Source organism: Mirounga leonina, unplaced genomic scaffold, assembly GCF_011800145.1.
Source record: "Mirounga leonina isolate KUSES-001 unplaced genomic scaffold, KU_Mleo_1.0 Mir_168, whole genome shotgun sequence".
NCBI lineage: Eukaryota > Metazoa > Chordata > Mammalia > Carnivora > Phocidae > Mirounga > Mirounga leonina.
Window position 1 is genome coordinate 29,303,605 of NW_023270426.1, and position 25,292 is coordinate 29,328,896.

At 40.2% G+C, this 25,292-nt stretch overlaps 1 protein-coding gene across 5 annotated transcripts in view; it reads left to right on the forward strand.

The window, feature by feature from the left end:
- Positions 1-14,998: 14,998 nt before the first annotated feature.
- RBM27 (RNA binding motif protein 27) overlaps positions 14,999-25,292 on the forward strand; it is a 77,647-nt gene continuing 67,353 nt past the window's right edge. For all 5 annotated transcript variants that reach the window (XM_035014394.1, XM_035014397.1, XM_035014398.1 and 2 more), the window contains exon 1: positions 14,999-15,251. In XM_035014394.1, the coding sequence (XP_034870285.1) occupies positions 15,193-15,251 (59 nt within the window). In that variant the 5' untranslated portion in view covers positions 14,999-15,192. The remainder of the gene's footprint in view (positions 15,252-25,292) is intronic.

Sequence of the window (25,292 nt, forward strand, 5' to 3'; positions counted from 1 at the left end):
GCGCGCCCTGGCTAAGGTGGAGTTCCCCGACCTTCAACCTTTTCACCCTGCGGCGCTGGGTTGGGTGTCTGTCAGGATGCCAGGATGCAAGGTATATTAGTCTTCAGTGACTGAGGTGCTAGTTATGGCTTGCCGCTGTGCACAGATATTTACTACGGTCGATAGCATTCAACAGCCCGGAATCCAGACATTTTATAACCATATTAACAATCTCTCTTTTTAAACGTGGAGGCTTGAAACCTACCGGGCTCCAGTGCCAAGCTCACACTATTCAACTGTACTAAGGCTGAGCTGTCCGATCCGGTAGTCACGAGTTACATGTGGCTATTTACGTTTAAATTAAAATTCAGTAAAATTTAAAATTGAGTTCTTTAATCGCACTAGCCACTTTTCGAGTGCTCGATGGTCCGCGTGGCTAGTGGTTAAGGTATCATCGGACAGCGCAGATGTAAAACATTTACATCATAGGAAGAAAGATGTTTTGACAAGCAAGGATCCGAGGTTTTTACTTTCTGAGGTCAGATTACGTACTCTCACCTGCATTTATCTATTAATTCAGTAAACATTTATAAAGCATCTACAAAGCACTTTTGGGGGGGGCGGGAGGGATGTAGATGCCCAGCCCAGAAGTGTGTCTTCCTAAAGGACTAAGGGAAAGAAACAAATTTTAAATAAAACGTTTAATAAATTTAATGACTTTAAAAGTATGTGTTTATATGTATATTTATATTTTTCTCTCTTCTTTTTAAAGATTTTATTTATTTGACAGAGAGAGAGGGAGAGAGTAGCAGAGGGAGAGGGAGAAGCAGACTCCCCGCTGAGCAGGGAGCACGATATGGAGCTTGATCCCAGGACCCTGGGATCATGACCTGAGCCCAAGGCAGACGCTCAACGGACTGAGCCACCCAGGTGCCCCTATATTCATATTTTTCAATAACTAGTTATGAGACAAAAATTTAATAATAACCTAATGATGCCTGGCACATGGTATGGACTCGATAAAATTTGTTGCATGAGGGGCGCCTGGATGGCTCAGTCTGTTAATCATCTGCCTCCAGCTCAGGTCATGATGTCAGGGTCCTGAGACTGAGTCCCCTATAGCGCTCTCAACTCAGCAGGTAGTCTTCTCCCCCTCCCTCTGCCCCTCCCCCCGCTCTGCACTCTCTCTCTCTCTCTCTCAAATAAATAAATAAAATCTTTCCAAAAAATAAATAAAATAAAATTTGTTACATGAAAGGATGTGAACAAGGAAACTTAGGCTATGGAGAACCTACCAGTAACTCTCCTGCCTCTGGGCTCTTACACACAAAAATACTCTCCATCACTTTCCATACCTTCTTACTTTAGCTACTAACAATTTAGACATATACTTCCTGACAGCCCAAGTCTGGGTTAAATGTCCTCCCCTCCTAAATGTTCCCTGAAGCACACCCTTTTGCCTTCCCTTGGGAAATTTCTCTCCCTGAATTTTTTTAAAAACATGTATGTATTTATTTGAGAGACAGAGAGAGAGCACGTGCACAGGGGACGGGGGCGGGGGGTGCAGAGAGAGAGGAGAGTGAGAATCTCAAGCACCCTGCTGAGCTTGGGGCTGAGGCAGGGCTTGATCTCACCATCCTGAGTTCTTGACCTGAGCAGAAATCAAGAGTCGGACACTCAACCGACTGAGCCACCCAGGCACCCCTCATTGAATTTTAATTGCCTTGTTTATTTATCACTAGACTGGAAGCTATATGACAGCGGAGGCTGCCTAGCAGAGTCTGGCACATAGTAGGGGCCTTATAAACATTTATTGAATGAATATAAGAATCCTCATCCTCCACAGTTCCCATAACTATGGTTATAGTCTCCTGTTCCAATTCTGCCCTTATCTGTACTATTTGCCATCTTTGATTCATCAGCTTCCAATTCACACTGGTAATTGAAATTATTCATACAACAGATATTCATTGGTTACCTCCTGTGAACCTAACATAAAGCTAGGATATAGTAGGGAACAAGACAGACATGGTTCCTGCCCTTACGGGGTATGAGACGTCAAAGAAAATAAACAGGTTATTATGTGATTACAAATTATGAAAAATCTATCCCCTATTTAAATGCCTCCATCACCTATTCCCCTATTAACCCATTTCTTATGTAAATGAGTAATATTCTTTTTTTTTTAAGGATCATTTGGATTCCATTCACTCAACAAAAATTTATGTAGCTTCTACTATGTACAAGGCACTATGCTAGGGTGCTGGAGATGCACCACTTTTTATAAAGTTTATTAAGTAATCTCTACACCCAACATGGGGCTTGAACCCACTACCCTGAAATCAGGAGTTGCTTGCTCCTCCGAATGCACCAGCCAGGCACCCCTGGAGATACAACACTTGAACAAGACAGGCACAGTCGCCTCCTTCATAGCGATCGCAGTCTAGTGGAAGAGGCAAACACTGAAGCAAATGGAGAGAAGGAAACCCATGAAAGTGTTTTAAGCGAGGAAGGGACATGGCCCTATTTGTGTATTATAAAGTTCATTCTGAAGAAGAATTGGAAGAAAGCAAAAGTGCAAGAAGGAGGCTACTGCAATTGTCCAGGTAAGAGGTGAGGATATTTTAGATTATGGCGATGGCAATCAAGGTAGAGAAAGGCAAACAGATTCAAGAGATATTTAGAGAATGAAATTTATTACACCTTAGTAATATGGCTTTTTAATTGAGAATTGTCAGTTCTTTACTATGCTGTATGGAATACCCTTTCTAGATAAATGAAATTAGAAAGGTAGCATAGTGGATAAGAATTCAGGCTCTGAATCAGACAGACCGAGTTCATCATTTTACTAGCTGGGTGACCTCAGGCAATTCAATTAACCACTTTGTAAAATAAGGGTCATAAAAATAAGTACCTCATAGGATCCCTATGAGGATTAAAGAAATAATATGTATACGTATAATAATATGCGTATAAACCATATATACATATATATGTATACACCTGGCATATAGTAAGAACTTTAAGATGTCAGCTATTTTATTATTATTTTAGGAAAATTGGTCTATAAACATTAGTCTGATTAAAAATAGAAAAGTTTACCTGTGCCCCACATTAATCTCTTTCCTAACCTAACTGAGCTACTTATCACCATATAATTGTATGATACACCTTCTCCAACTGTCAGACCATACTGCTCATTCTTCAAAACTCCACAACAGAACTCACTTCCTCTTGGTTTTTTTGTTTTTTGGTTTTTGTTTTGTCCAAACTCACCCCACCAGTCACTCGACTAAATTCTACTGAATCACCACATCTCAATTTAGATCCATAAAGCTATAATTAGCTTTAGCTTGTCTCTGAGTCTCTTTGTGTTTGTTTTTCATGCATACTTACCTAACTTCCCTATCTTGAGATGACAGAGTCAGAGGAAGGAATTGTGGGTACTTCTTTTAACACTTCTGTTCCACAGGTATGCAGCACTCAAAGAATACTGTTACTTCCCTACCCAGTTAGACATCTTTTGTTTTTAAATTGGTTTTTTTTCCTGCATTAGTATTCTATCTTTACTTTTACACTTTCTGGATGGTGAACGGATTTTTTTTTTTTTTTTTTTTGTAATGATACAAGCAATGAGTATGAAGAGAAGAAGGAAGACTCCTTCTAGGACTTCCGGGCTTAGCTGATCCTGGAGTTGCTCTGTGTGCAGCCTTTGACAGTGAATAGGCAGCTGAGGAAGAGCGTGTGGTGGTTGTGCTCAAAGGCTTTGGAGTAAGATGCCCGGGTCTAAACTGACGCTCTGTCCCATGCTAGCTCTCTGTTCCTTCAACCTTGGGACTCTGGATCCTCATGTGTAAAATGTGGATAATGATAATACCCGTCTCTTGAGCTTGCTGTGAGAATAAAATGAGCTACACCAAGCAAGGCAATTAGCCCAATGCCTGGTTCATAGTAAGTGAATGTTCAAGAAATATTAAGCTAAAGAGAAGGAAGGAAGGAAAGAAGGAAGGAAGAAAGAGAAGTGGAGAATATTGGAAGCCAGTTTGATCAGTGCCGTGGTCTGAATGTTTGTGTCAAAATTTATGTTGAAATCCCAGTGCCAGTCTGAAGGTATTAAGAGGTGGAGCCTTTGGAAAGTGCTTAGGTCGAGAGGATGGAGCCCTTATGAATGGGATTTGTGCTCTTATAAAAGAGAATCCAGGGCGCCTGGGTGGCTCAGTTGGTTAAGCGACTGCCTTTGGCTCAGGTCATGATCCTGGAGTCCCGGGATCGAGTCCCACGTCGGGCTCCCTGCTCAGCAGGGAGTCTGCTTCTCCCTCTGACTCTTCCCACTCTCATGTGCTCTCTCTCATTCTCTCTCTCTCAAATAAATAAATAAAAAATCTTAAAAAAAAAAAGAGAATCCAGGGGCACCTGTGTGGCTCAATTGGTTGAGCATCCGACTCATGGTTTTGGCTCAGGTCATGGTCTCGGGGTTCTAGAATCAAGCCCTGCATTGGGCTCCGAGCTCAGCAGGGGATCTGCTTGAGATTCCCTCTCCCTCTTTCTCTGCCCCTCTCCCCACTCTCTGTCTAAAAGAAATAAATAAAATCTTTAAAAAAAAAAAAGAACCCAAACAAAATAAAACAAAAAGAGAACCCACAAGCTCAGCACACCCTTCCACTTTGTGAATAAACAAACAAACATGTGGGACCCTGAAGACAGCCCTGATGCTGGCACCCTGATCTCACACCTCTAGTTTCCAAAACTATGAGAAATAAACTTCTATTGTTTATAAGACACCCAGCCTGTGGTATTTTGTTATAGCAGCCCAAAAGGGAATAATAAATGGAAATTCTAAATCTGACTGATATGAGTTAGGAACAAGTAGCCATGCTAATTGGGAAGACTTAGATATTAAGACAAATGTAACCAAATTAGAGAAGTTGCACTTCATAGGTCCTAAAATTTTGAGGAACCTCTGTTGCCTAGATTTCTCCTAAAGTAGTGATACTTGTAATTCTCAGGAATTAGCAATCACTCACTCGTGCTATGCCACTCCAGACTCAGGAACCATAAGCTTCAGCCTGCCATCTTGTCAACATTCCACAAAGCATTGCCAGCCATGTCATGGGCTCATATGGGAAATGTGACACCTGAGTCATCAAAACACTGCTTGTAATTCCTAAATAGCCTACCTATCCGAATTGTCACCACCATTAACATCACCATCGTGGAGCAGAGTCCTAGGGCTCCTCAGGGAATGAAAGGAAGGAAGGAGGAAAGGAAGAAAGAAAGGGAGGAGAAAAAGCAAAGGAACAGCTAAAGACAAACAATTATTTATTAATGAGATTCCAATTTTGAGGACCATATATATTTATATATATACATATATTTTTTTTTTTTTTGAAGAGAGCAAGAGAGCGCATGAGTGAGTTGGGGGAGGGGGAGGGGCAGAGGGAGACAGAGGGAGAAAATCTCAAGCAGGCTCTATGCCCAGCAGTAGGCTGATGTGGGGCTTCATCTCATGACCGGGAGACCTTGAACCACGTGGAAATCAAGAGTCGGATGGTTAACCGACTGAGCCACCCAGGTGCCCCTCGAGGACTTTATTTTTAAAATTTATTTTGCACATTTATGACATTTAAGATTCCTCTTTTTACAGTATCAATGAAATGAGACTGCTCTAAACTATCTAAATTGGGGGCACAACCATAGACCTGCTTTTTTTTTTTTTTTTTTTTTGGTCACACTCTCAACATCTTAATAGCCAGAAGTCAGTATCTTTTTCTAGATGTTCTTCCATATAGTGTCTGAGAATGCAGGCTCTAGTGTTAGATTGCCTGGCTTTGAATCATGGACACCCTCCACCCCCTCTCTTCCAAACTTGTTGTGTGACCCTGGGCAAATCACTTGACCCCTCTAGGACAGTAACATGGTAATAATAGTACCTAGTACTTATTTGGTAATATTGCTGTAATGTTATATTAGTCATCCATTAATATTTACTGGGGATCAGGACACCTGGGTGACTCAGTTGGTTAAGCATCTGCCTTCTGCTCAGGTCATGATCCCAGGGTCCAGATCGAGTCCCGCATTGGGCTCCCTGCTCAGCGGGGAGCCTGCTTCTCCCTCTGCCTGCCGCTCCCTATGCTTATGCATGCTCTCTCTCTCTGACAAGTAAATTTTAGAAATCTTTAAACAAATATTTACTGAACATCTATTACCTACCAGGTTTTGTTTTCAGTGCTAAGGAAAAAGGAGGACAAAATTCTTGACTCCATGAAAATTTATATTCTAGTTAGGATGAGGTAGAGAAAACCAATAAATAAAAAAATTTCAGGCCATGAAAATGCTCTGAGGAAGATAAAACAGAATTATGTGATAGAAAATAACCAGAGGAGGGAAGTGAGGGGTTACTTTAGATGGGCTGGTCTGGGAAGGCCTTCCTAAGGAGGTGGTATTTGAGCTGACAAGAAAAAGTTAACCATGCAAATACATATGGAAAAGAGTTCCAGGCAAAAAGACCAGAAAGGCCCTGAGTTGGGAAGGACCTTGAAATGGTTGAGAAACCAAAGATGCTTTGTCCTCACTCCTCTCTCCCCAAACATCCAGCATACCCTCCTCACATTCAACTGATGATTTCTTCTTAATTTACCGAAAACATAGAAGCAATCAGTAAAGAACGTCCTTGAGTTACATTTCTTACCTCTATCAACAGGTGCTCTTTTCTCTACATATCATGAACAATCAGAACTCCAGTTAAGACCTACACAACATTTGTACACTAAATCCCATTCTTTGTTCCTACTAAGATTTTATTGTTGCAGTTGCTCACCCCGCCTCTCACATCATCAGATTTTCTTTCTTCATTACATCATACTCATCTGAATCCATACATATCATCTCACCTAATGCAAGCAAGCAGACAAAGAAGTGAAAGAAAAACAGAACAAAATGCAAGCTAACCCTATCTTCTCTATCCCACAATGCCTTCTAGTACCGCCATTGCTCTATTCCCTTTTACAGTAAAACTCTTCACAAGAACTGTCTTACTATCTCTAATTCCTCTCCTGAACCTGTTCCAGTCCGGGGTTCATTCCTTCCACTCTATGGAGCTATCGAGGTCATCAGTGATTTCCACGCTGCCAAAATCAGTGGTCAATTCCTTATCTTCATTTTACCTGATCCAAGAACTATATATATGACACAGTTGAAAACTCCATCTTTCCTGAGACATATTTCTTTTCTCTCTGTTCTGCTGCCTCATGGCCATGCCTTCTCAGCTTACTTACTTTTTTTTTTTAATTTTTTTTTTTTTAAGATTTTATTTATTTATTTGACAGAGAGAGACCCAGCGAGAGAGGGAACACAAGCAGGGGGAGTGGGAGAGGGAGAAGCAGGCTTCCCGCTGAGCAGGAAGCCTGAAGCGGGGCTCGATCCCAGGACCCTGGGATCATGACCTGAGCCGAAGGCAGACGCTTAACGACTGAGCCACCCAGGCGCCCCTCAGCTTACTTTCGAAATAGGGGAATGCCCTAATGGCCTTTCTAGATATAGTCACTCCCTAGATGATCTTATCCAGGCCTATGTTTTTTTTTTTTTTCATTTTTTTTTTAAAAGATTTTATTTATTTATTTGAGAGAGAGAATGAGACAGAGAGAGAGAGCATGAGAGGGGGGAGGATCAGAGGGAGAAGCAGACTCCCTGCTGAGCAGGGAGTCCGATGCGGGACCCAATCCTGGGACTCCAGGATCATGACCTGAGCCGAAGGCAGTCACTTAACCAACTGAGCCACCCAGGCGCCCCAAGGCCTATGGTTTTAAACACAATTTACATGCTGATGAATCCTCAATTTTTAACACCAGGCCCAATCTTTCTTATGAACTCCAGACTCAGAGATCAAAGAGTCTACTTGACATCTCCACTTGGATTTTTATATTATTTATCAGTTATGCCTAACAAACTACCTCCAAACTTAGTGACCTCAAACAATAACCATTTATTATCCCTCACAGTTTCTGTGGGTCAGATGTTTGGGAACAACTTGACCAGGTGGTTCTGGCTTGAGGGGTCATGAGATTACAGTCAAATGTTGGCCAAGGCTGCAGTCATCCAAAGGTTTGACTGGGGCTGGAAGATCTACTTTTAACATGGCTTACTCACAAGGCTAGAAAGTTAGTTGTGGCTATTGGTAAGAGGTCTCAGTTCCTCAAGGTTTGGGCTTGTTCACAGGGTTGATTGTCATGCAACATGGCAATTGACTTTCCCTAGAACAAGAGATCCACAGTAGAAGCTACAATGCTCTTTATAAGCTAGACTTGGAAGTCAATGGCTGTTCATTCTAGACCATTCTGTTGTTTACACAGTTAAGCCCTGATCCAGTGTGGGAAGAAAGTACACATGGGTGTGAATACTAGAAGGTGATGATCATTGGGGGCCATCTTGGAGGCTGGCTACCACAATGTGTAATGTCTAGGAAAATATGTAATGTCTACTTTATGTCCAGTACTGAATCCATGATCTACCAGCCATTCTCTAAATATGCATCCCACTTGTTTTCCCCACCTCAGGCCAGTTACTCAGGCCAAACCCTTTGGTGTCATCCTTGATTCCTCTTTGTGTTTCATACCAACAATTAATCTCTCAGTAAAACTCATTGACTCTACTTTCAAAATATATCCAGAATCCAACTTCTTACCATCTCTTTCACTGCTATTCTAGTCCAAACCACCATCATCCTATGCTTGGATTATTATTTCCTAACTGGTTTCCCTACCTCCGCTTTTATCCCTTCCAGCCTGATTACCATAAGGGAGCCATTGCGATCCTGTTTTTAAAAATTAAAAACTAGATCAGATAATTTTATTCATCTGCTTAAAACCTTCAGTGTCTTCCAGTCTCATTCAGAGTAAAAACCTGAAGTCCTTACCAGGACCAACAGAGTCCTCCATGACCTGGTCTCTAACGACTTCTGTAACCTCTTTTACCATCATTTTCCTCCTGCCTCACTCCACTCCAGCCCCATTGCTCCCCACTTTCCTCAAATGTGCCAAACTAGTTCCTGACTCAAGGTCTTTGCACGTCCCTGGAAAGCTCTTCTCCCAGATATCCATGTGATTAACACCCTTACTGCTTCCTGACCACTGCTCAGAGAGTGCTTTTAAGTTCTCCATCACTCTCTATCCCCACACTTACTTTTTTTTCTTTATAGAATATATCCCACCTGACATATTATATGGCTGTTCATTTGGCATCATTCTCCTCCTCTAAAATAGATCTCCAAGAGAATACCTATTTTTTTTTAAAGATTTTATTTATTTATTTGAGAGAGAGAGAATGAGAGACAGAGAGCATGAGAGGGAGGAGGGTCAGAGGGAGAAGCAGACTCCCTGCCGAGCAGGCCGATCCTGGGACTCCAGGATCATGACCTGAGCCGAAGGCAGTCGCTTAACCAACTGAGCCACCCAGGCGCCCGAGAATACCTATTTTCTTCACTGCTATATCCCCAAGGCCTATAACGGTGCTTTGCATATTATAGGTTTTCAATAAGTATTTTTTTTTAAGTAGGCTTCATGCCCAAAGGGGCTTGAACTCACCATCCTGAGATCAAAAGTCGTGTGGTCTACCAACTGAGCCAGCTAGGTGCCCCCAGTATTTGTTGAAAGAAAGAAAGGCTAGGGTTGCCTGGCTGGCTCAGTTGGGAAGAGCATGTAACTCTTGATCTTGGGGTTCTGAGTTTAAGCCCCATGATTGGTATAAAGATAACTAAAAAATAAGTAAATAAACTTTAAAAAAGAAAAGAAAAGAAAGGCTAAATGCAAGAACTGAGGGCACCTGAATGGCTCAGTTGGTTAAGCATCCGCCTCTTGATTTTGGCTCAGGTCCTGATCTCAGGGTTGTGAGACTGAGCCCCGAGTCAGGCTCTGTGTTACACACGGAGCCTGCTTGAGATTTTCTCTCTCCCTCTCACTCTCCCTCTGCCCTCCCCCCTTAAATAAATAAGTAAATAAATGAATAAATGCAGGAACCGAAAGAAGCTAATCCATGAGAAGTTGCTTGGCAGAGTCCCTGGCACAAGAGTATGAGGTATTATTATTTGATGTGTCCAAATCCCAAGGGGCTTATTCTATCTAAAGAAGGGAGAGCAGTTCACTTCTATTATCAGAGGAATAGCCAGAGGGAACCAAAGTCCAGTCAGTTCATTGTTGATGTTTCCTGCTTTTTAAAAAAAAAAGTCACTATGGCAGTAGAGCTTTGAACATCTTTTCTAGATATCCTTCTAATCTGCAAGGATGTTAGACCTGGGTCCTTAACACAGGTCCAGTGGGAACCCATGACACAGTCAGAGAATGGGGCAAAGACTATTTCTGGTACATGTATACCCAGATATGCTACTTTCAACTTTTTCTCCATATTGACACTGGTCTCAGTGTGGGAAGTAACTTTTTTTTAATCGAGATACTGGTAGAGTCATGTGTAACTGTAAGAAATAGTGCAGGGAGAACTTTTGCACACTTCTCAATTTTCCCCAGTAGTAATATTTACAAAACCATAGTATAATATCACAGTCAGAATACTGACATCAATATGAGTTTAGTTTTATACTTATTCATTATACATGTTTGCATGTGGGTGTATACATGTATAAATTAGATTCTTTTTTATTTATTTATTTTTAAAGATTTTATTTATTTATTTGAGAGAGAGAATGAGAGAGAGAGCACATGAGAGGGGGGAGGGTCAGAGGGAGAAGCAGACCCCCTGCTAAGCAAGGAGCCCGATATGGGACTCGATCCCGGGACTCCAGGATCATGACCTGAGCCGAAGGCAGTCGCTTAACCAACTGAGCCACCCAGGCGCCCCGTCATGTATAAATTAGATTCTATACAATGTTATCATCTCTGTAGTTCCTGTGTCTACCCCCATGGTCAAGATACAGAACACTTCCAGGGCGCCTGGGTGGCTCAGTTGGTTAAGGTCTGCCTCCAGCTCAGGTCATGATCCTAGGGTCCTGAGATGGAGCCCTGTGTTGGCTCCCTGCTCAGGTGGCAATCTGCTTCTTCCTCTCCCTCTACCCCTCCCCACTGCTCATGCTTGCTTACTCTATCTCTCTCTCAAATAAATAAAATCTAAAAAAAAAAAGAACACTTCCAATACCACAGGGATCTCTCATGCTGCCATTAATAACCACACCAACTTTCCCTCCACACCCCCACTTCTGTCCTCTATTCCTAAAATTATGTCATTTTCAAAATGTTATGTAAATGAAACCATACAATGGAACCTTTGAGGATTGGCTTCTTTCCTCACTCAGATTAATTCATCCAAATTTTTGCATGTATCAATAGTTCCATCCTTTCTGTTGCTGAGTAGCATTCCACCATATGATGGTATCTATGTCTCACAGTTTGTTTAACCACTCACGTGTTTAAGGTCATCTGGGCTGATTCCAGTTTGGGGCTATTTTAAACAAAGCTGCTATAAATACTTGTATGCAGGTTTTCGTCCATGAACATGTTTTCACTTCTCTGGGATAAATTCTCAGGAGTGTAATTGTTGGTTCATATGGTAGCTGCATTCGTTTTTAGAGAAATATCAAAATGCATTTCAGAGTGGCTGCCCCATTTTACCATTTATATTAGCCATTCTTATAGTTATGTAGTGTGACAGAACTTTTTTAAAAAAACCCTTATAACAAGGGGCACCTGGATGGTTCAGTCGTTAAGCATCTGCCTTCGGCTCAGTCATGATCTCAGGGTCCTGGGATCGAGCCCAGCATCCGGCTCCCTGCTCAGCGGGAAGCCTGCTTCTCCCCCTCCCATTCCCCCTGCTTCTGTTCCTTCTCTCACTGTCCCTCTCTCTATCAAATAAATACATAAAATCTTTAAAAAAAAAAAAAACCTTGTAACATAGTTCTCCTAGAAAACAAATCTACATTTCCATAATGAAGAGAGACAATTCCAATTGACTTGCTATTTGTCTGCTAACTCACCTTGCCTTTGCATAGCCAAGATTCAAGTGACTTTTATTTATTTATTATTTTTTTTAAGCTCTACGCCAACACTTTTATTTATTTATTATTTTTTTTAAGTAAGCTCTACGCCCAATGTGGGAATTGAACTCATGACCCCAAGATCAAGAGTCTCATGCTCCACTAACTGAGCCAGCCGGTACCCCCAAGTGACTTTTCTCTGAGTCAGATGGGCTGCTACTGGTGACCCAGACTCAGCAGAGACTGATATTTTGATGGATGTGTGTTTAATTAAATGATCATCTATAAACGTAGAGGCATTAGAGGGTCTGTTTGTAACTATGAATCTCCTGGTTTGAAATTCTACCAAAGCTGTGTCTAACTGCATTTCAGAGAGACAGATTGTGATTGTAAATTACACAGAAATTTAAATCTGAAAAATTACTCTTAACCTCCCTTATCATACATCTGGGACAGCTCTTGGCCACAGGTTAGAGAACAGGACCAAAAAAAAAAAAAAAAATTTGTGGGCAAATCCACTCTGATTATGGAAGGCCTATTCATTTCTATCAACACGTGTGAAATTGCATAGTTAACAGTTCTTCCTGGTTGAGGCCCAGCTACCCTCAAGCCAAGAAAGGGAACGTGGTTTGAGTAAGGATGGTTTAGATGTATATTCTTCTTGTAGTCACTCTCTCTTTCCAATGCCTTATATCAATAACCTCTCTTAGATAAATTGACATCTCTTTCTCCTCTTGTGAAGATAAAACTGAGAGAAAAGCCAATCTTTGTAAAGTATCCATTTTAACATCCACCTTAACTAAGGTTAACTATTTAATATTATTAGCCTTATTCTCTACTATCCCAAGAACAGTATCTAATAGATGGTAATGGGTAATAATACATATTTGTTGGATGAATTTTGAATGAACCACATGGTTAATATTTCAGTGTTTGCTAGCGAGATATTTAAGTGAAGGTTATAGTTGTGGACTTTGTGGTCAAACACACACGATCAAGGCTGGGCCTTTCCACTCATTAGTTTCATGATCTCTCTGGGATGCAATTTTCTCATTGTGAATATTGTTTACTATACAGGGGGACTGTGAAGAGGAGAAGCAACAATATATTGAAATATTTAGCACAGGGCCAGCACAGAGTATGTACTCAACAACTGTGGCTAGGATTATTATTTACAATGCCTGACTCTTAGGCTCCCGGAATCTGAACTCCCAAAAGCTTGGATCGATATAAATGGATATAACTTTTCAAACTTTTGTGATAAAAGCAATTCCTGTTCCATTTCTATCACACAACTATTAAGTTCTTTCCTAGCCCTAGGCCTAATCACATCACTTACATTTCTCTTTTTTTAATTTGTCATTTTTGGGTAACACCTCATCTATGTAGTAGGAAGAAGTGAAGGAAACATGTGGATAAGAATAAAGAAGGGGAGGAGGAGAGAAGGAAGAGCCAACAGTTGGATATGGGAAAGCTCTGGGCTTGCTAAGATTGCAAATTGCAAATTCTGCTCCATCTGCAGATATGTGTGATTCTGGGTAAACCACTCAGTCTCTGGCCTTTTTCCCTTATTTGCAATGTTGGGGAGAAGGTATGAAGGGAGTTCATTAGATGATTTCTAAGTGCATTTTGCTTTTATTACTCTATGTAAGGTATCCACAAACTGCAGCGGGCAAGCCAACCCTGGTTGGCACCTGCTTTTGTTTATCTGCAAGGTAACAATGGCTTCTGCACTTCTGTTTTTTTAGAAAATCAAGAAAATATGTTGTGAGATTTGAAAATTATCTAAAATTGAAAATCTTATGTAAGTTTTATGCAGACACAGTCTTAATCATTTGTTTACATATTACCTATGGCCAGTTTCATGCCAAGAGGGCAGAGTTGGGTGGGTGCCAGAGACCTCCCAGCCCACAAAACCAAAGATATTTACTATTTAGCCCTTTTAAGAGAAAGTTTGCTTTTTCCTGCTCTGTGCGTAGATAGCATACCTGCTTATTTTAGGCCGACCCATCTCTATTATAGGAGGGGTGTGCTCATCAAGTATTTTTAAAAAATGTTATTATTGTAAAGCATAATCCCATAAACTGTTCAGCTTTCTAAGAGGAGAGACTGTTTTGCTCACCTTCGGAATCCAATCTTACATAGTGCTGGCATATAGCAGGTGCTCAGTGTTGAATAAGCATTTTAAGAGCAGTGCCAAGCTAGTAATTTCAAAACTTCAAAAGGAATTTCGCTCGCAGTACAAACTAAGTTGCTTATTTTGGTAATTTCGATTGAAAAAAATTATTTTTAAAAACTTTTTTTGCTGACCAAAGTTCTTCCTGAAAAAAAAAAAAACAAAAACAAAACCCTACTGAATTTTAGATACCTAGTGAAAAGAGAATTTTAAAAAAAATATTAGAATCGTTCTTCTTCCTAAATAAAGCATATATTAAAAATATTGCTAAAACTGGAATGGCCTCAGCCTTCTACAACTGTGCGCCACGTTTTAAAAATGACGATTATTGGAGTCCAAGGCATGGTTGTCAGAAACATTCTACGTAACTTAAGCATAGCGGCGAGAAATACAAGCATGTGTGCTGAGCAAAATGATTGTGTAAGGAAAAAAAAAGTAAAATTTTGCATTCTGTGTAATGTGTCGAACGTGAACGTATTGCACGTTGTGTTGCAGATTTACTACAGCTGAGTCATTTCGGGACACAAATGTGTTTCCAGGAAAAAAACGAGAGGACGGAACCAGGCTGAGGGGCTCGCCGGGTTCCCCCAGGCACTCCCAGCAGCAGGCACCGTATGCCGCGGCGGGCGGCGGCGTGGTCAAAAAAGGAGCCGTGGCCCCTTTAAGAGGCACAGCACCTTCTCCAAGATACCATCTTGCACCAGGAGTTCACGTAAGCTCTCCACCTACCTTGCTATATCCCTCCTCCTTAACTGGGTACGGCCGGCCGGCGGGGCGAGCGAGCCTTTTCATTGGCTTTGCGCGCACGGCCCTCTTACTTCTATTGGTTCTTGCGCCCGCCACTCGACGCTATTTCCCGCCCGCCTGAGCCGTCGGGCTAGGTTGAGTGAGGGCTCTTGGGTTAGTTCCTGTTAGGCCCCGGCCCGGGGAGTAGGTTGAAGTCTCCTAAGATGCCCGGTGGGCTGGGGCACCGGGAGCTGTGAAGAGGTCGTGAGGAGGCGGCGAGGGGAGACCCGCGGCAGGCCTGAACAAGAGCGGCGGCCGAGCCCGCCTTCCCTGCACCATGCTTATAGAGGATGTGGATGCCCTCAAGTCCTGGCTGGCCAAGTTACTGGAGCCGATGTGAGTGAGCCAGGCTGGGCCAGGGCCGGCGAACGTGGGCGTTGGGGGCCCGCGGGGGCGTGGGGGGAGGGGAGGCGGCCTGGGGGAGGGCGGAGCGGAGGGGCCGCGGTCGGGAGGTCCCGGCGACGTCTTCTCTGTAGTACTATCACCATTGTGGGGGGGGGCGGTGGCGGGGGGAGCGAGAGCCAGGGGCGTAGAGGCGGTGTGGCTGTGGGACCGGAGGGGGGGGCAGCAAGGACAGCGAGGGCTTTTTAAATATAAATATTGGGGTGCTGGAAGGGGTAGTAGGAATAGTGAGGGAATTTAAAATTTTGGTATTTGAGAACTGCGAGAGATCGCAAGGCTGTCGAGGGATTTTTAAATGTGAATATTGGGATCTCGAAGGGTGTAGCAGGATGTGGAGGGCTTTATTAACCAATATTAGTACGGGACTAAAAGGTCCAGAAGCGGAGTATCGAGGGCCTTTTAAAAACGTGAGGGCAGAAAAGAATAGTAGGGACATTGAGGGCTTTTTAGCGATTATTGATGAGCTCTAAGGGTTCAAGAATTTTGAAGGATTTGAGAAACATGGGGTGGTTGAAAGGGATATGTGGGCATTGAAGTGTTTTTGGGAATTACTGGAAAGCTGTTAAATATGATAACAAGGATATGAAGGGATTTTAAAATATTATCCAGGAGTTGTTAGTGCTAGGAGGACTAATAATTTCTAAATACCATTAAGGGTTGGAAAAAATAGGGGTTTAAAATTTTAAGGGTTGAAAGGGCTACTCTGGTATTTAGTATTATTGGAGGGATATTTGAAAAGGTTGTATAACTGAAGCATGTAAGCGTTTTTAGTTATAGCTATTGGAAGAATAAAAGGGTAGCAGAAAGAGTAAGAGTTTTGTAAATATTGTTGAAGGATTGTGAGGGCAACTGAGGATATTGAGGTGTAGGATTTTTGTTGAGGAGCTAAAAAAAATGAGAAGGGCTCGTTTTGAAAAAATATTTCGCTAGTATTAGCTGTAGAAATATTGGGACGCTTCAAAGGGATGGCAGAGGTACCAGCTTTGTTTGCTTGTTTTATAACCATTTTAAGAGGGTAGGATTGTTTTGTGTTTATTTGAGATACTGGAGTATGTAGTTTCTGAGAAATCCCATACAGGGAAGAGAGGGAATGGTGAAGGGAGGATTGGGAGAGAGATGATATCTAACTCTCCTGGGAAAGAAGGCATGGAAAGGGAAGGGAAGGGATCATTTCCTGCCCTCCTCATTTCTACTGCTTGGTTATTCCTTTTTTTTTTTTTTAAAAGATTTTATTTATTTATTTGAGAGAGAGAATGAGATAGATAGAGCATGAGAGGGGGAGGGTCAGAGGGAGAAGCAGACCCCCTGCTGAGCAGGGAGCCCGATGTGGGACTCGATCCCGGGACTCCAGGATCATGACCTGAGCCGAAGGCAGTCGCTTAGCCAACTGAGCCACCCAGGCGCCCCTGCTTAGTTATTCTATTAGAGGTGAGGACTTACTGACTAAAGGAAACGGGGTAGAAGAGGAAGAGGTGGGCAGGCTATGCTTCATTAGATTAGATCGTTTTAGTGAAAAAAAAAAATGAGTTTTTCAGAGGTGGAAATAAGGGATAGTTTGGAAGGGATGGAAGTATGGTAAAGTTGGGGCTCTTGGGAGCTACTTCCCCGATTATCTATTTCCTGGTTCTCCTGAGAAATCTTGTTAATTCTTTTTGTTGTTGTTTTGCTACTTTGATTTCTTGGATGTTAACACCTAGGAAGAGAGTCACCTGTAGTCCGATGTGTCAGCCTTTTGAAGGTAGGCTGGTTAAAGGAGACAGCATTAGGGGAGTTTGGATGTCTGAAGTGCTATGTACATTCTGAGGATTAGGGGTATGTGAGTAGAATACAGGTATGAATGAAAGTACACTAGGACTTTTGGGTTTTATATTAGTGATGGTCTACTTGAAAGTTTTGTAGAAGAATATGGGTCTCTTGAGTGTGCATCATACTTTTTCTACAGTATAGTTTTGGAACACAGCAATGGAGATGGATTGTGACAAAAGTGGGAAACAAAGGAAATAGATGTAGTGAAAATGATCGTATATGGAACAGGCTAAAAAAAAGAAAAAGGAAAAAGGTCTGTGTTTAAAAATTCTTTACCTTCATGTTATTTATTTAACATAAACCCTTGTGTGTGTGTGTGCAACAATTTTGCATACGGGCTCTGAGTTTATTAGTAGAGATCCTTCTAAAAGAGTTAAATATGTGTGTCTTTGATAGAAGGCTTCAAGTTTTAACCTTATAGTTAATTGCCCTTCTTTTGTAAGCTCCCTAAAATGTTTTATTCTGGGTAGTGGTTTTTTTTTTTTTTAAAGATTTTATTTATTTATTTGAAAGAATGAGATAGAGAGAGCATGAGAGTGGGGAGGGTCAGAGGGAGAAGCAGACTCCCCACCGAGCAGGGAGCCCGATGCGGGACTCGATCCTGGGACTCCAGGATCATGACCTGAGCCGAAGGCAGTCGCCCAACCAACTGAGCCACCCAGGTGCCCGCTGGGTAGTGGTTTTTGTTTTTTTTTCCTTTTCTTTTCTTTTTACAGGTTTTATTTATTTATTTGACAGAGAGAGATACAGTGAGAGAGGGAACACAAGCAGGGGGAGTGAGAGAAGGAGAAGCAGGCTTCCCACTGAACAGAGAGCCCCATACGGGGCTTGATCCTAGGACCCTGGGATCATGACCTGAGCCGGAGGCAGACGCTTAATGACTAAGCCACCCAGGCACCCCTTTTCTTTTTTAAGATTTTATTTGAGAGAGAGCGCGCATGAGTGAGGTGAGGGGCAGAGGGAGAGAGAAAAGCAGACTCCCTGCTGAGCGGGGAGCCTGATTACGGGCTCTATCCCTGGACCTTGGGATCATGACCTGAGCCAAAGGGAGCTGCTAACTGACTGAGCCACCCAGGCACCCCTGGTTTTTTTCTTAATGTGGAAATTTAGTTTGGGTAGGAACTTATTAAACCTCCCAATAGTGTTTCCTCTTGGCTTTTTTTGGCTGTTTATACTGGTAAGTTTATAGATATTCTGTAATTTTCATGGGTAAAAAGTATCTTTAAAGTGATTGAATTTGGTTTCCCCATTTGTTTTGAGTTACATGTTCAACTGAAAGCACACATCATGCTTTAAAAAAAATTCGTTACTTTTTTAGGGTTAAAAAGAGCAAAAAAATCACTTTAAACTTTAATAATAATAGGTGGCTTTCCTAGAAGTACAAAATAAAAGTACTAATTTTTAACTCATATAACTAATGGTTTTGGATGGAAGTGGTAATAAATAACAAATGCAAAAAAAAGGAAAGAGATAGCAAATGCCGATATCGTACATATTTTCATTCTTTTTTTTTAAGATTTTATTTATTTATTATTAGAGAGAGCAAGATTGAGAGAATGAGTAGAGGAGGGGCAGAGGGAGGAGCAGACTCCCCGCTGAGCAGGGAGCCCGGTGTGGGACTCGATCCCAGGACCCTGGGATCAGGACCCGAGCTGAAGGCATCGTTTAACTGACTGAGCCACCCAGGCACCCACATATTTTCATTCTTAGTATGTTGTCATGGGAGATTATTTTTTGTTTGTTTAGAAACCCTAAAATGTAATAGATGATATACTAAAATGGGTTGTATTTGTAAATTTACTTTTTGCATATTCCAAATTGAAGAAAATTTTCATGGCAGATTGGCATGTTGTTACAACATAGCATTTCAGAGCAGTTGTTAGGTTTTCAGATAATGGAGTTGCAGTGGATATGTTGGATTCATACTATCTCTGCGTGTGATCCACTGTCGTGTGTTTTATTTAGCTTAATTTACAGTTAACTAAATTTATAAAAGATTTTTAAGCATGTTGCATCTTGTCACTGGTGAAACAAAGGCATGCGGGGTTATTTGTGAACCAAGCCAGTTTACATGTAATTATTCCCTATAGACAAATTAGAAATATCATATGCTGGTAGAGCTTATCTGTTACTTTCCATTCCACTCCTTTTGTAGATGTGGGACCTATCATTTTTACTAGGGGAAAGACAGAAGGAGGGTTCCTGGAAGAAATGACTCCTTTAACTGGTTGGGAAAAACCTAGTACCATTTTTGTTGGCAGTGCAGTTAAGGGAGAGAAACCATCTTAGTCAAGAAGTTTATATCTCTTTTCTTACTGCTACATGAACAGACTGAACTCACAAGTCTTGTTTGAGGTCTTTATCTTCCTTCACTTCCAAAATATCCTAGATATCTTAGTCATAGAGACTATGTAGGGATTATGCGCAATTGGGAGATGTCATGGTTTCTTTCTATCAGAAATAACTTCTCACTTTTCAGTATGTGAGCCCTTTAAGAGTAAAGTCTAAGTAAATCTAGGGGATATATTTATCACTGAAGAAATTAAAAGTTTAGAAAAAGTTCAGGCAAGCACTTTTCAATAACAAACATGCATTTCTACCCAAAAACGTTCTTTAATGGGAAATGTTTTAAGTTATTTATACTAGATATATTAAATATATATAAACACATATAATTCAAGGCTGCTCGTTTGGCTTACTATAAAAATTTGTCTTGGCATATGTTTTAAAAAGAGTGATGGGTTTGTAATACTTTTTGGACACTTGCATCTGTCTATTGTAGTAAAACATCATTATGTGAACCGGGCATTTAGTTTCTAGTTTTGTCTCTATGTCTGATTTACTGTGTGACTTCGGAGAAATTCTCTAAATTTTCTCTGACCAGTTCATCATATTAGCCTTCTACCTACCTCACAGATACGATATGAATATTAATGTGCAGACTATAAAAAGGGCCGGTGTACCTTAGAATCATTAAATATAAATGAAATTTTATGGTTTTTGAAATATGAAAATATATTAAACTGTTTTTGCAAAAAATTTTACTTACTAATGTTAAGCTCTACTGTCACTTACAAAATAATAATCTAGTGCATGCCAGAGCTAGAGTCTCACTGCTGGCCCTGTAGGTAGGACCGGGAATTGCTAGGGAAAGCCATGGCCATGATGTGCACTTTTATGAATTCAGTCCATATCAAAGTCTTTTTAAGTGCACTAGGAGATTGAATATGTTGTCATCTCTGAGTATGATGGATAAGGCAGCAATAAGCTTCACAGACTGAGATCATTTTATTGGCTCAGTGGTCGTGGAGGGGTTATACTTAGGTTGAACTCTAGAGTTTACATGCTACCATAGATTTGCAATCCTTATCACATTAAATTCTGGTTAGTAATGTCTGGGGCTGCTCAAATGGGAGGAAAAATTGTCACCTAGCAGCTATGAGACCTGACCTCTCAGTTAAATAAACTACAAAGATGAAATGAGTATTTTGGAGGTATGTTCTTAAGACTGAGAAGTTCTGATAATGTGATTATGGCTTCAAAGAATTAGTATGCCTCTAAACTGCTGTGGGACTTGTTTAAGGAGACTGTTAACTGTTTCGCAGAAAAGGACTTCTTTTGACCAGAAGACTTCTTGACAAGTTATAGTATACTAACTTAAGGACATATTTGTTCTTATGTCCTTGGGTCTGCCTCCTAAATACGTCTGACTTCATTCTTCCTGGCCCAACTGCTATAGGCTAGAAGCCAGAAGTTGTTTTTATAGCTCTATGTTTCGTATCACTGCTTTTTCTCATCTTCTCACAGGGTTATTACTTATTTTGTTGTTAAATTTTTTTTAACCATTTGTTATTTTGTACCATAATTACTTGTTTTCATTTTCATCTCTTGGCCACTAGACTGCAAGGCAAGGTCTGTCTTGCTCAGAGTAATTCCATTACCAAGTAAGATGCTTGGCATTTAGTGAACAGTCAGTAAACGTTTAAATGAATCAGTGTCCTTATATGTATATGTAGGTTGGTTGACAATTTGAAACATAAGTTTTTTTTTAAAGACTTTATTTATTTGACAGAGAGAGAGAGTGCAGGAGCAGGGGGAGCGGCAGGCAGCGGGAGAAGCAGGTTCCCGCTGAGCAGGGAGCCTGCTGCAGCTCTATCCCAGGACCCTGGGATCATGACTTGGGCTGAAGGCAGACGCTTAACCAACTGAGCCACCCAGGTGCCCTAGATTTTTCTTTTTTACTAGTCTGATTTTTAGGTTATACTTAGGTGGTGACTACTGCTCTGTGAGCCATAGTCCAAGTAATCAAAATGGTGTTTGCATATGACAGATGTATGTATATATATGTTTTTTACCCAAAACAAATCTAGGAGTATTTTCTTCTGTTCATGAAAGCCTCTAATTAATTAAGGGGAAGATGAAAACTTTTATTTGAAAAGTAGAAGTGCCATTATTTCTCTCTCTTTAATATCTGTTAACAGGTTCTTAGAACTTAATAGTTACATTAACAATTTGAAAATGTCAACTCCAATATTACTTATTTTTCTTTTCTTTCTTTTTTTTTTTTTTTTTAAGATTTTGTTTTTAAGTAAAGCCAACACCCAACATGGGGCTTGAACTTAAAACCCTGATTGAGAGTTGCTCTACCAACTGAGCCAGCTGGGCACCCCCCACCTCCCTTTACTTGTTTTTCCAATATTGTTTTATCAAAGGAATAATCTGAACACAGATCTCAGAAGCAGACTTTTTGTTTTTATATTTACTTTTTGTCTTATAAAGTAAAAATAAAAGTACTATTCCAGAAAATGCAGAGAGAAAAAATTAATAAAATTACTTGTGTTTATTTATTTCTAGTTTCTCTTGTGTATATGAACTTCCATGTAGCTATAATCAGAATCAATTTAAATTTTTTATCTGTATTTCTCCTTTTGACCTTACATCAGAAACATTTTTCATATTTGTGTATTGTTTTTATAACCATCACTTTGGAGGCCTAATATTTCATAAACATTTAACAATGAGAATGGTTATGTTGACTTTTTTTTTCTTTTCTTTTTCTGCTAAAAATAATGCTGTTTTCACGGGTGCCTGGGTGGCTAGTCAGTTAAGTGTCTGCCTTCTGCTCAGGTCATGATCCCCCAGGGTCCTGGGATTGAGCCCTACCGGGCTCCTTGCTCAGTGGGGAGTCTGCTTCTCCCTCTGCCCCTCCCCCCACTCATGCACATGCTGTCTCTCTTCCTCTCAAGTAAATAAAATCTTTTTTTTTTTTTTAAGATTTTATTTATTTATTTGACAGAGAGAGACACAGTGAGAGAGGGAACACGTTACACCAAGGTAGAACTTAAAATTGAGCCCATATTCAAGAACCTGTAGATTTTTTCTGAAAGTGGAAAAGGTTTAAGTAGTGTTGGTTTTTTCCTAAAACAAGTAGACTTTGATAATTTTTAAGTAGTATTTCTTGACTTGGGGCCTAAGGTAAGGAAAGACCTTTATTTACTCTTTGGCCTCGGGATTGGGTATATGTCTGAAATCTGTAAAGCTGATATACCAGCATAGCAGATGTGTCATATACCTGCAGTGGAGATTTCATTAAGGAGGAAAAAGACAAATTTGAGGTTTTACAGATAAGACATTTTTAAGGCAATATTTCTATTAACGTCCCCTGATGAAAATTCATTCTAGTTGACTTTTATTTTTTAAATAAAATATAGATAATTGAAAGATGTTCTTAGGACATTATTATGCAAGATGTGAATTTTAAGGAGTCCTCATATTTCTAATTTCCATTAAACTTACGGAATTTCTTTTGTTTGTTCTTTCTTTTCATTGGAAGGTAACTACTGGTTGAGCCATAGAATGCATTGTCATGTGGATTTACAGTAGGAAAGTGTATGTGGTATAAAATAGATTTTACTCTGTGGAATTGTAGCTGAGTTTTAATTCCACAGGTGTGCTTTCTGCCTGATCTTGAGTGGATCGCTTCATTTGTCTTTACATATTTACAAATTTAGGTATCTCACTGATTGTGCTGTTAAGGCCTTTTAAAGACTATATGAGAATAGTAACTTTAGGTGACTATTACTATGTTTTCTAATCTCTTTGTTATAATAGAAGCCCCTTTCTGTCTAGAAATGTGTGTATTTACCATAGCCATGGATCCAAAATCTTAAAATCTTTTTCATTCCCAAATATTCTTATTCCTACAGTTATGTAAAATGAATTTCCATAAGCTTTGGTCACAAATAAATAGCTAAAAGACTTTAAATACTCTGGGGTAAGAGAAGTAAGAAGTGGTCCTGCATTTGTCTTGTAAATTATCAAGGATCTTACTCATGCTCAGATTTTGGGAACACACTTCTGGAAGTTTGGTTGGGCTACTGTTAGCATTGGTGCCATAGCTACTGCAGTACTATAATTGTCGGTTTTTAAAGATTATATAGTAGGGGGTGATGAAAGAATAAATAAGAACAATCATAAAGGTATAGAAAATTACAGCATAAAACTCCCCAGTGTATTTAAGTTTCACCATTCAATTGGTGTGACTTATTATTTCAGACTGGCAATTTCCTTCATAGTGTGCTTAAATGTAAATGGTCCCATTCCTTTGGCTGTAAACATGCTTTTTGTATTTGGTACAGAATTCTAAACATCAGTTATTAACAATCAGTTGTTCACTCATACTGCACAAATTTTTAAAAATCTGTGACCACTCTTTTTTCTTGGTGTCTAGTTTTTTTTTGCTCTTTTACCTTCTTGTAACTATTCATCATGAGGCTTAACACATCACATCAAAATGTGTTTCATCAGGAGCAACCTTACTCTGCATTTGTTTTTCAGAGTCTGGATACTAAATACATGTATAAGGTAGCTGGGTTTGTTTAACTCCCCTCATTTATCCAGTAATCTGAATGTTGTGCCTGCTTCACACTAGAAACCTCATATTACCCAGCTTTCTACCTACTGGGTCATGAGACTCCTTAAAGGTTCTCCTAACAGCAGAAAAAATGAGATTGCCTCTTTCTACCATTCTTATTTATTTTTATTTTTAAAGGTGTTATACATTTATTAGAACATGAGAGAGAGAGCGAGTGAGCACGAGTGGGGGGAAGGGCAAAGAGAGGAAGAAGCAGGTTCCCCACTGAGCAGGGAGCCCAATGAGGGGCCCATTCCCAGGACCAGGGGATCATGACCTGAGCCAAAGGCAGATGCTTAACCAACTGAGCCACCCAGGCGCCCCTGCCATTCTTATTTTTAAAAATCCTTTTCTTTCTGTTTAAAATATCTTCCTCTTCCAGGATCTGAACGTTTCTATGTAAAGGTAGAAATGTGATAGTTTTTTTTTTTTACCCTCTCCCTTCCATTTGAATGTTAGATCCATTAGAACTATACTGATTAAATACCTTACTGTTTTCAGGAGTGAGATTAAATCTCTCTACACATTTCTGTTTTAAGGGATTTATGGATTAGCCAAGGTGGGCATGGCCTGTGTAACATTTTTGAACATACTATGTATTCATTTTATTATTTATTAGTATTTTTTAGATTGAGTAGTTGACATACAGTGTTAGATTAGTTTCATGTATACAACAGTGATTTGATTTATACATTGTGTGGTGGCCACCACAATAAGTCAAATTACAATCTGTCAGCATACAAAGTTATTAGAATATTATTGACTGTATTCCCTATGCTATTAAATACGTCCCCATGTCTTGCTTATTTTATAACTGGAAGATTGTATCTCTTAATCCCCCTCACCTATTTCATTCATCCTCCACCCCCCCCAACTCCCTTTCCCTCTGGCAGCCATCAGTTTGCTTTCTGTATCTATGAGCATTTCTGTTTTGTTTTGTTTTTTAGATTCTACATTTAAGTGAAATCATACGGTGTTTGTCTTTCTCTGACTTAGCACACTTAGCATATACCTTATAGGTCCATCCATGCTGTTGTAAATGGCAAGATTTCATTCTTTTTTATGGCTGAGTAATAATACATTATATATACCATGTAGTCTTTATCTTCTTTATTCCTTTATCTATCAGTGGATTTTTTGGTTGCTTCCATATCTTGGCTATTGTAAATTATGCTATGATGAACATAAGGGTGCATATGTTTTTCTGAATTAGTGTTTTCATTTTCTTCAGGTAAATACCTAGAAGTGGAATTACT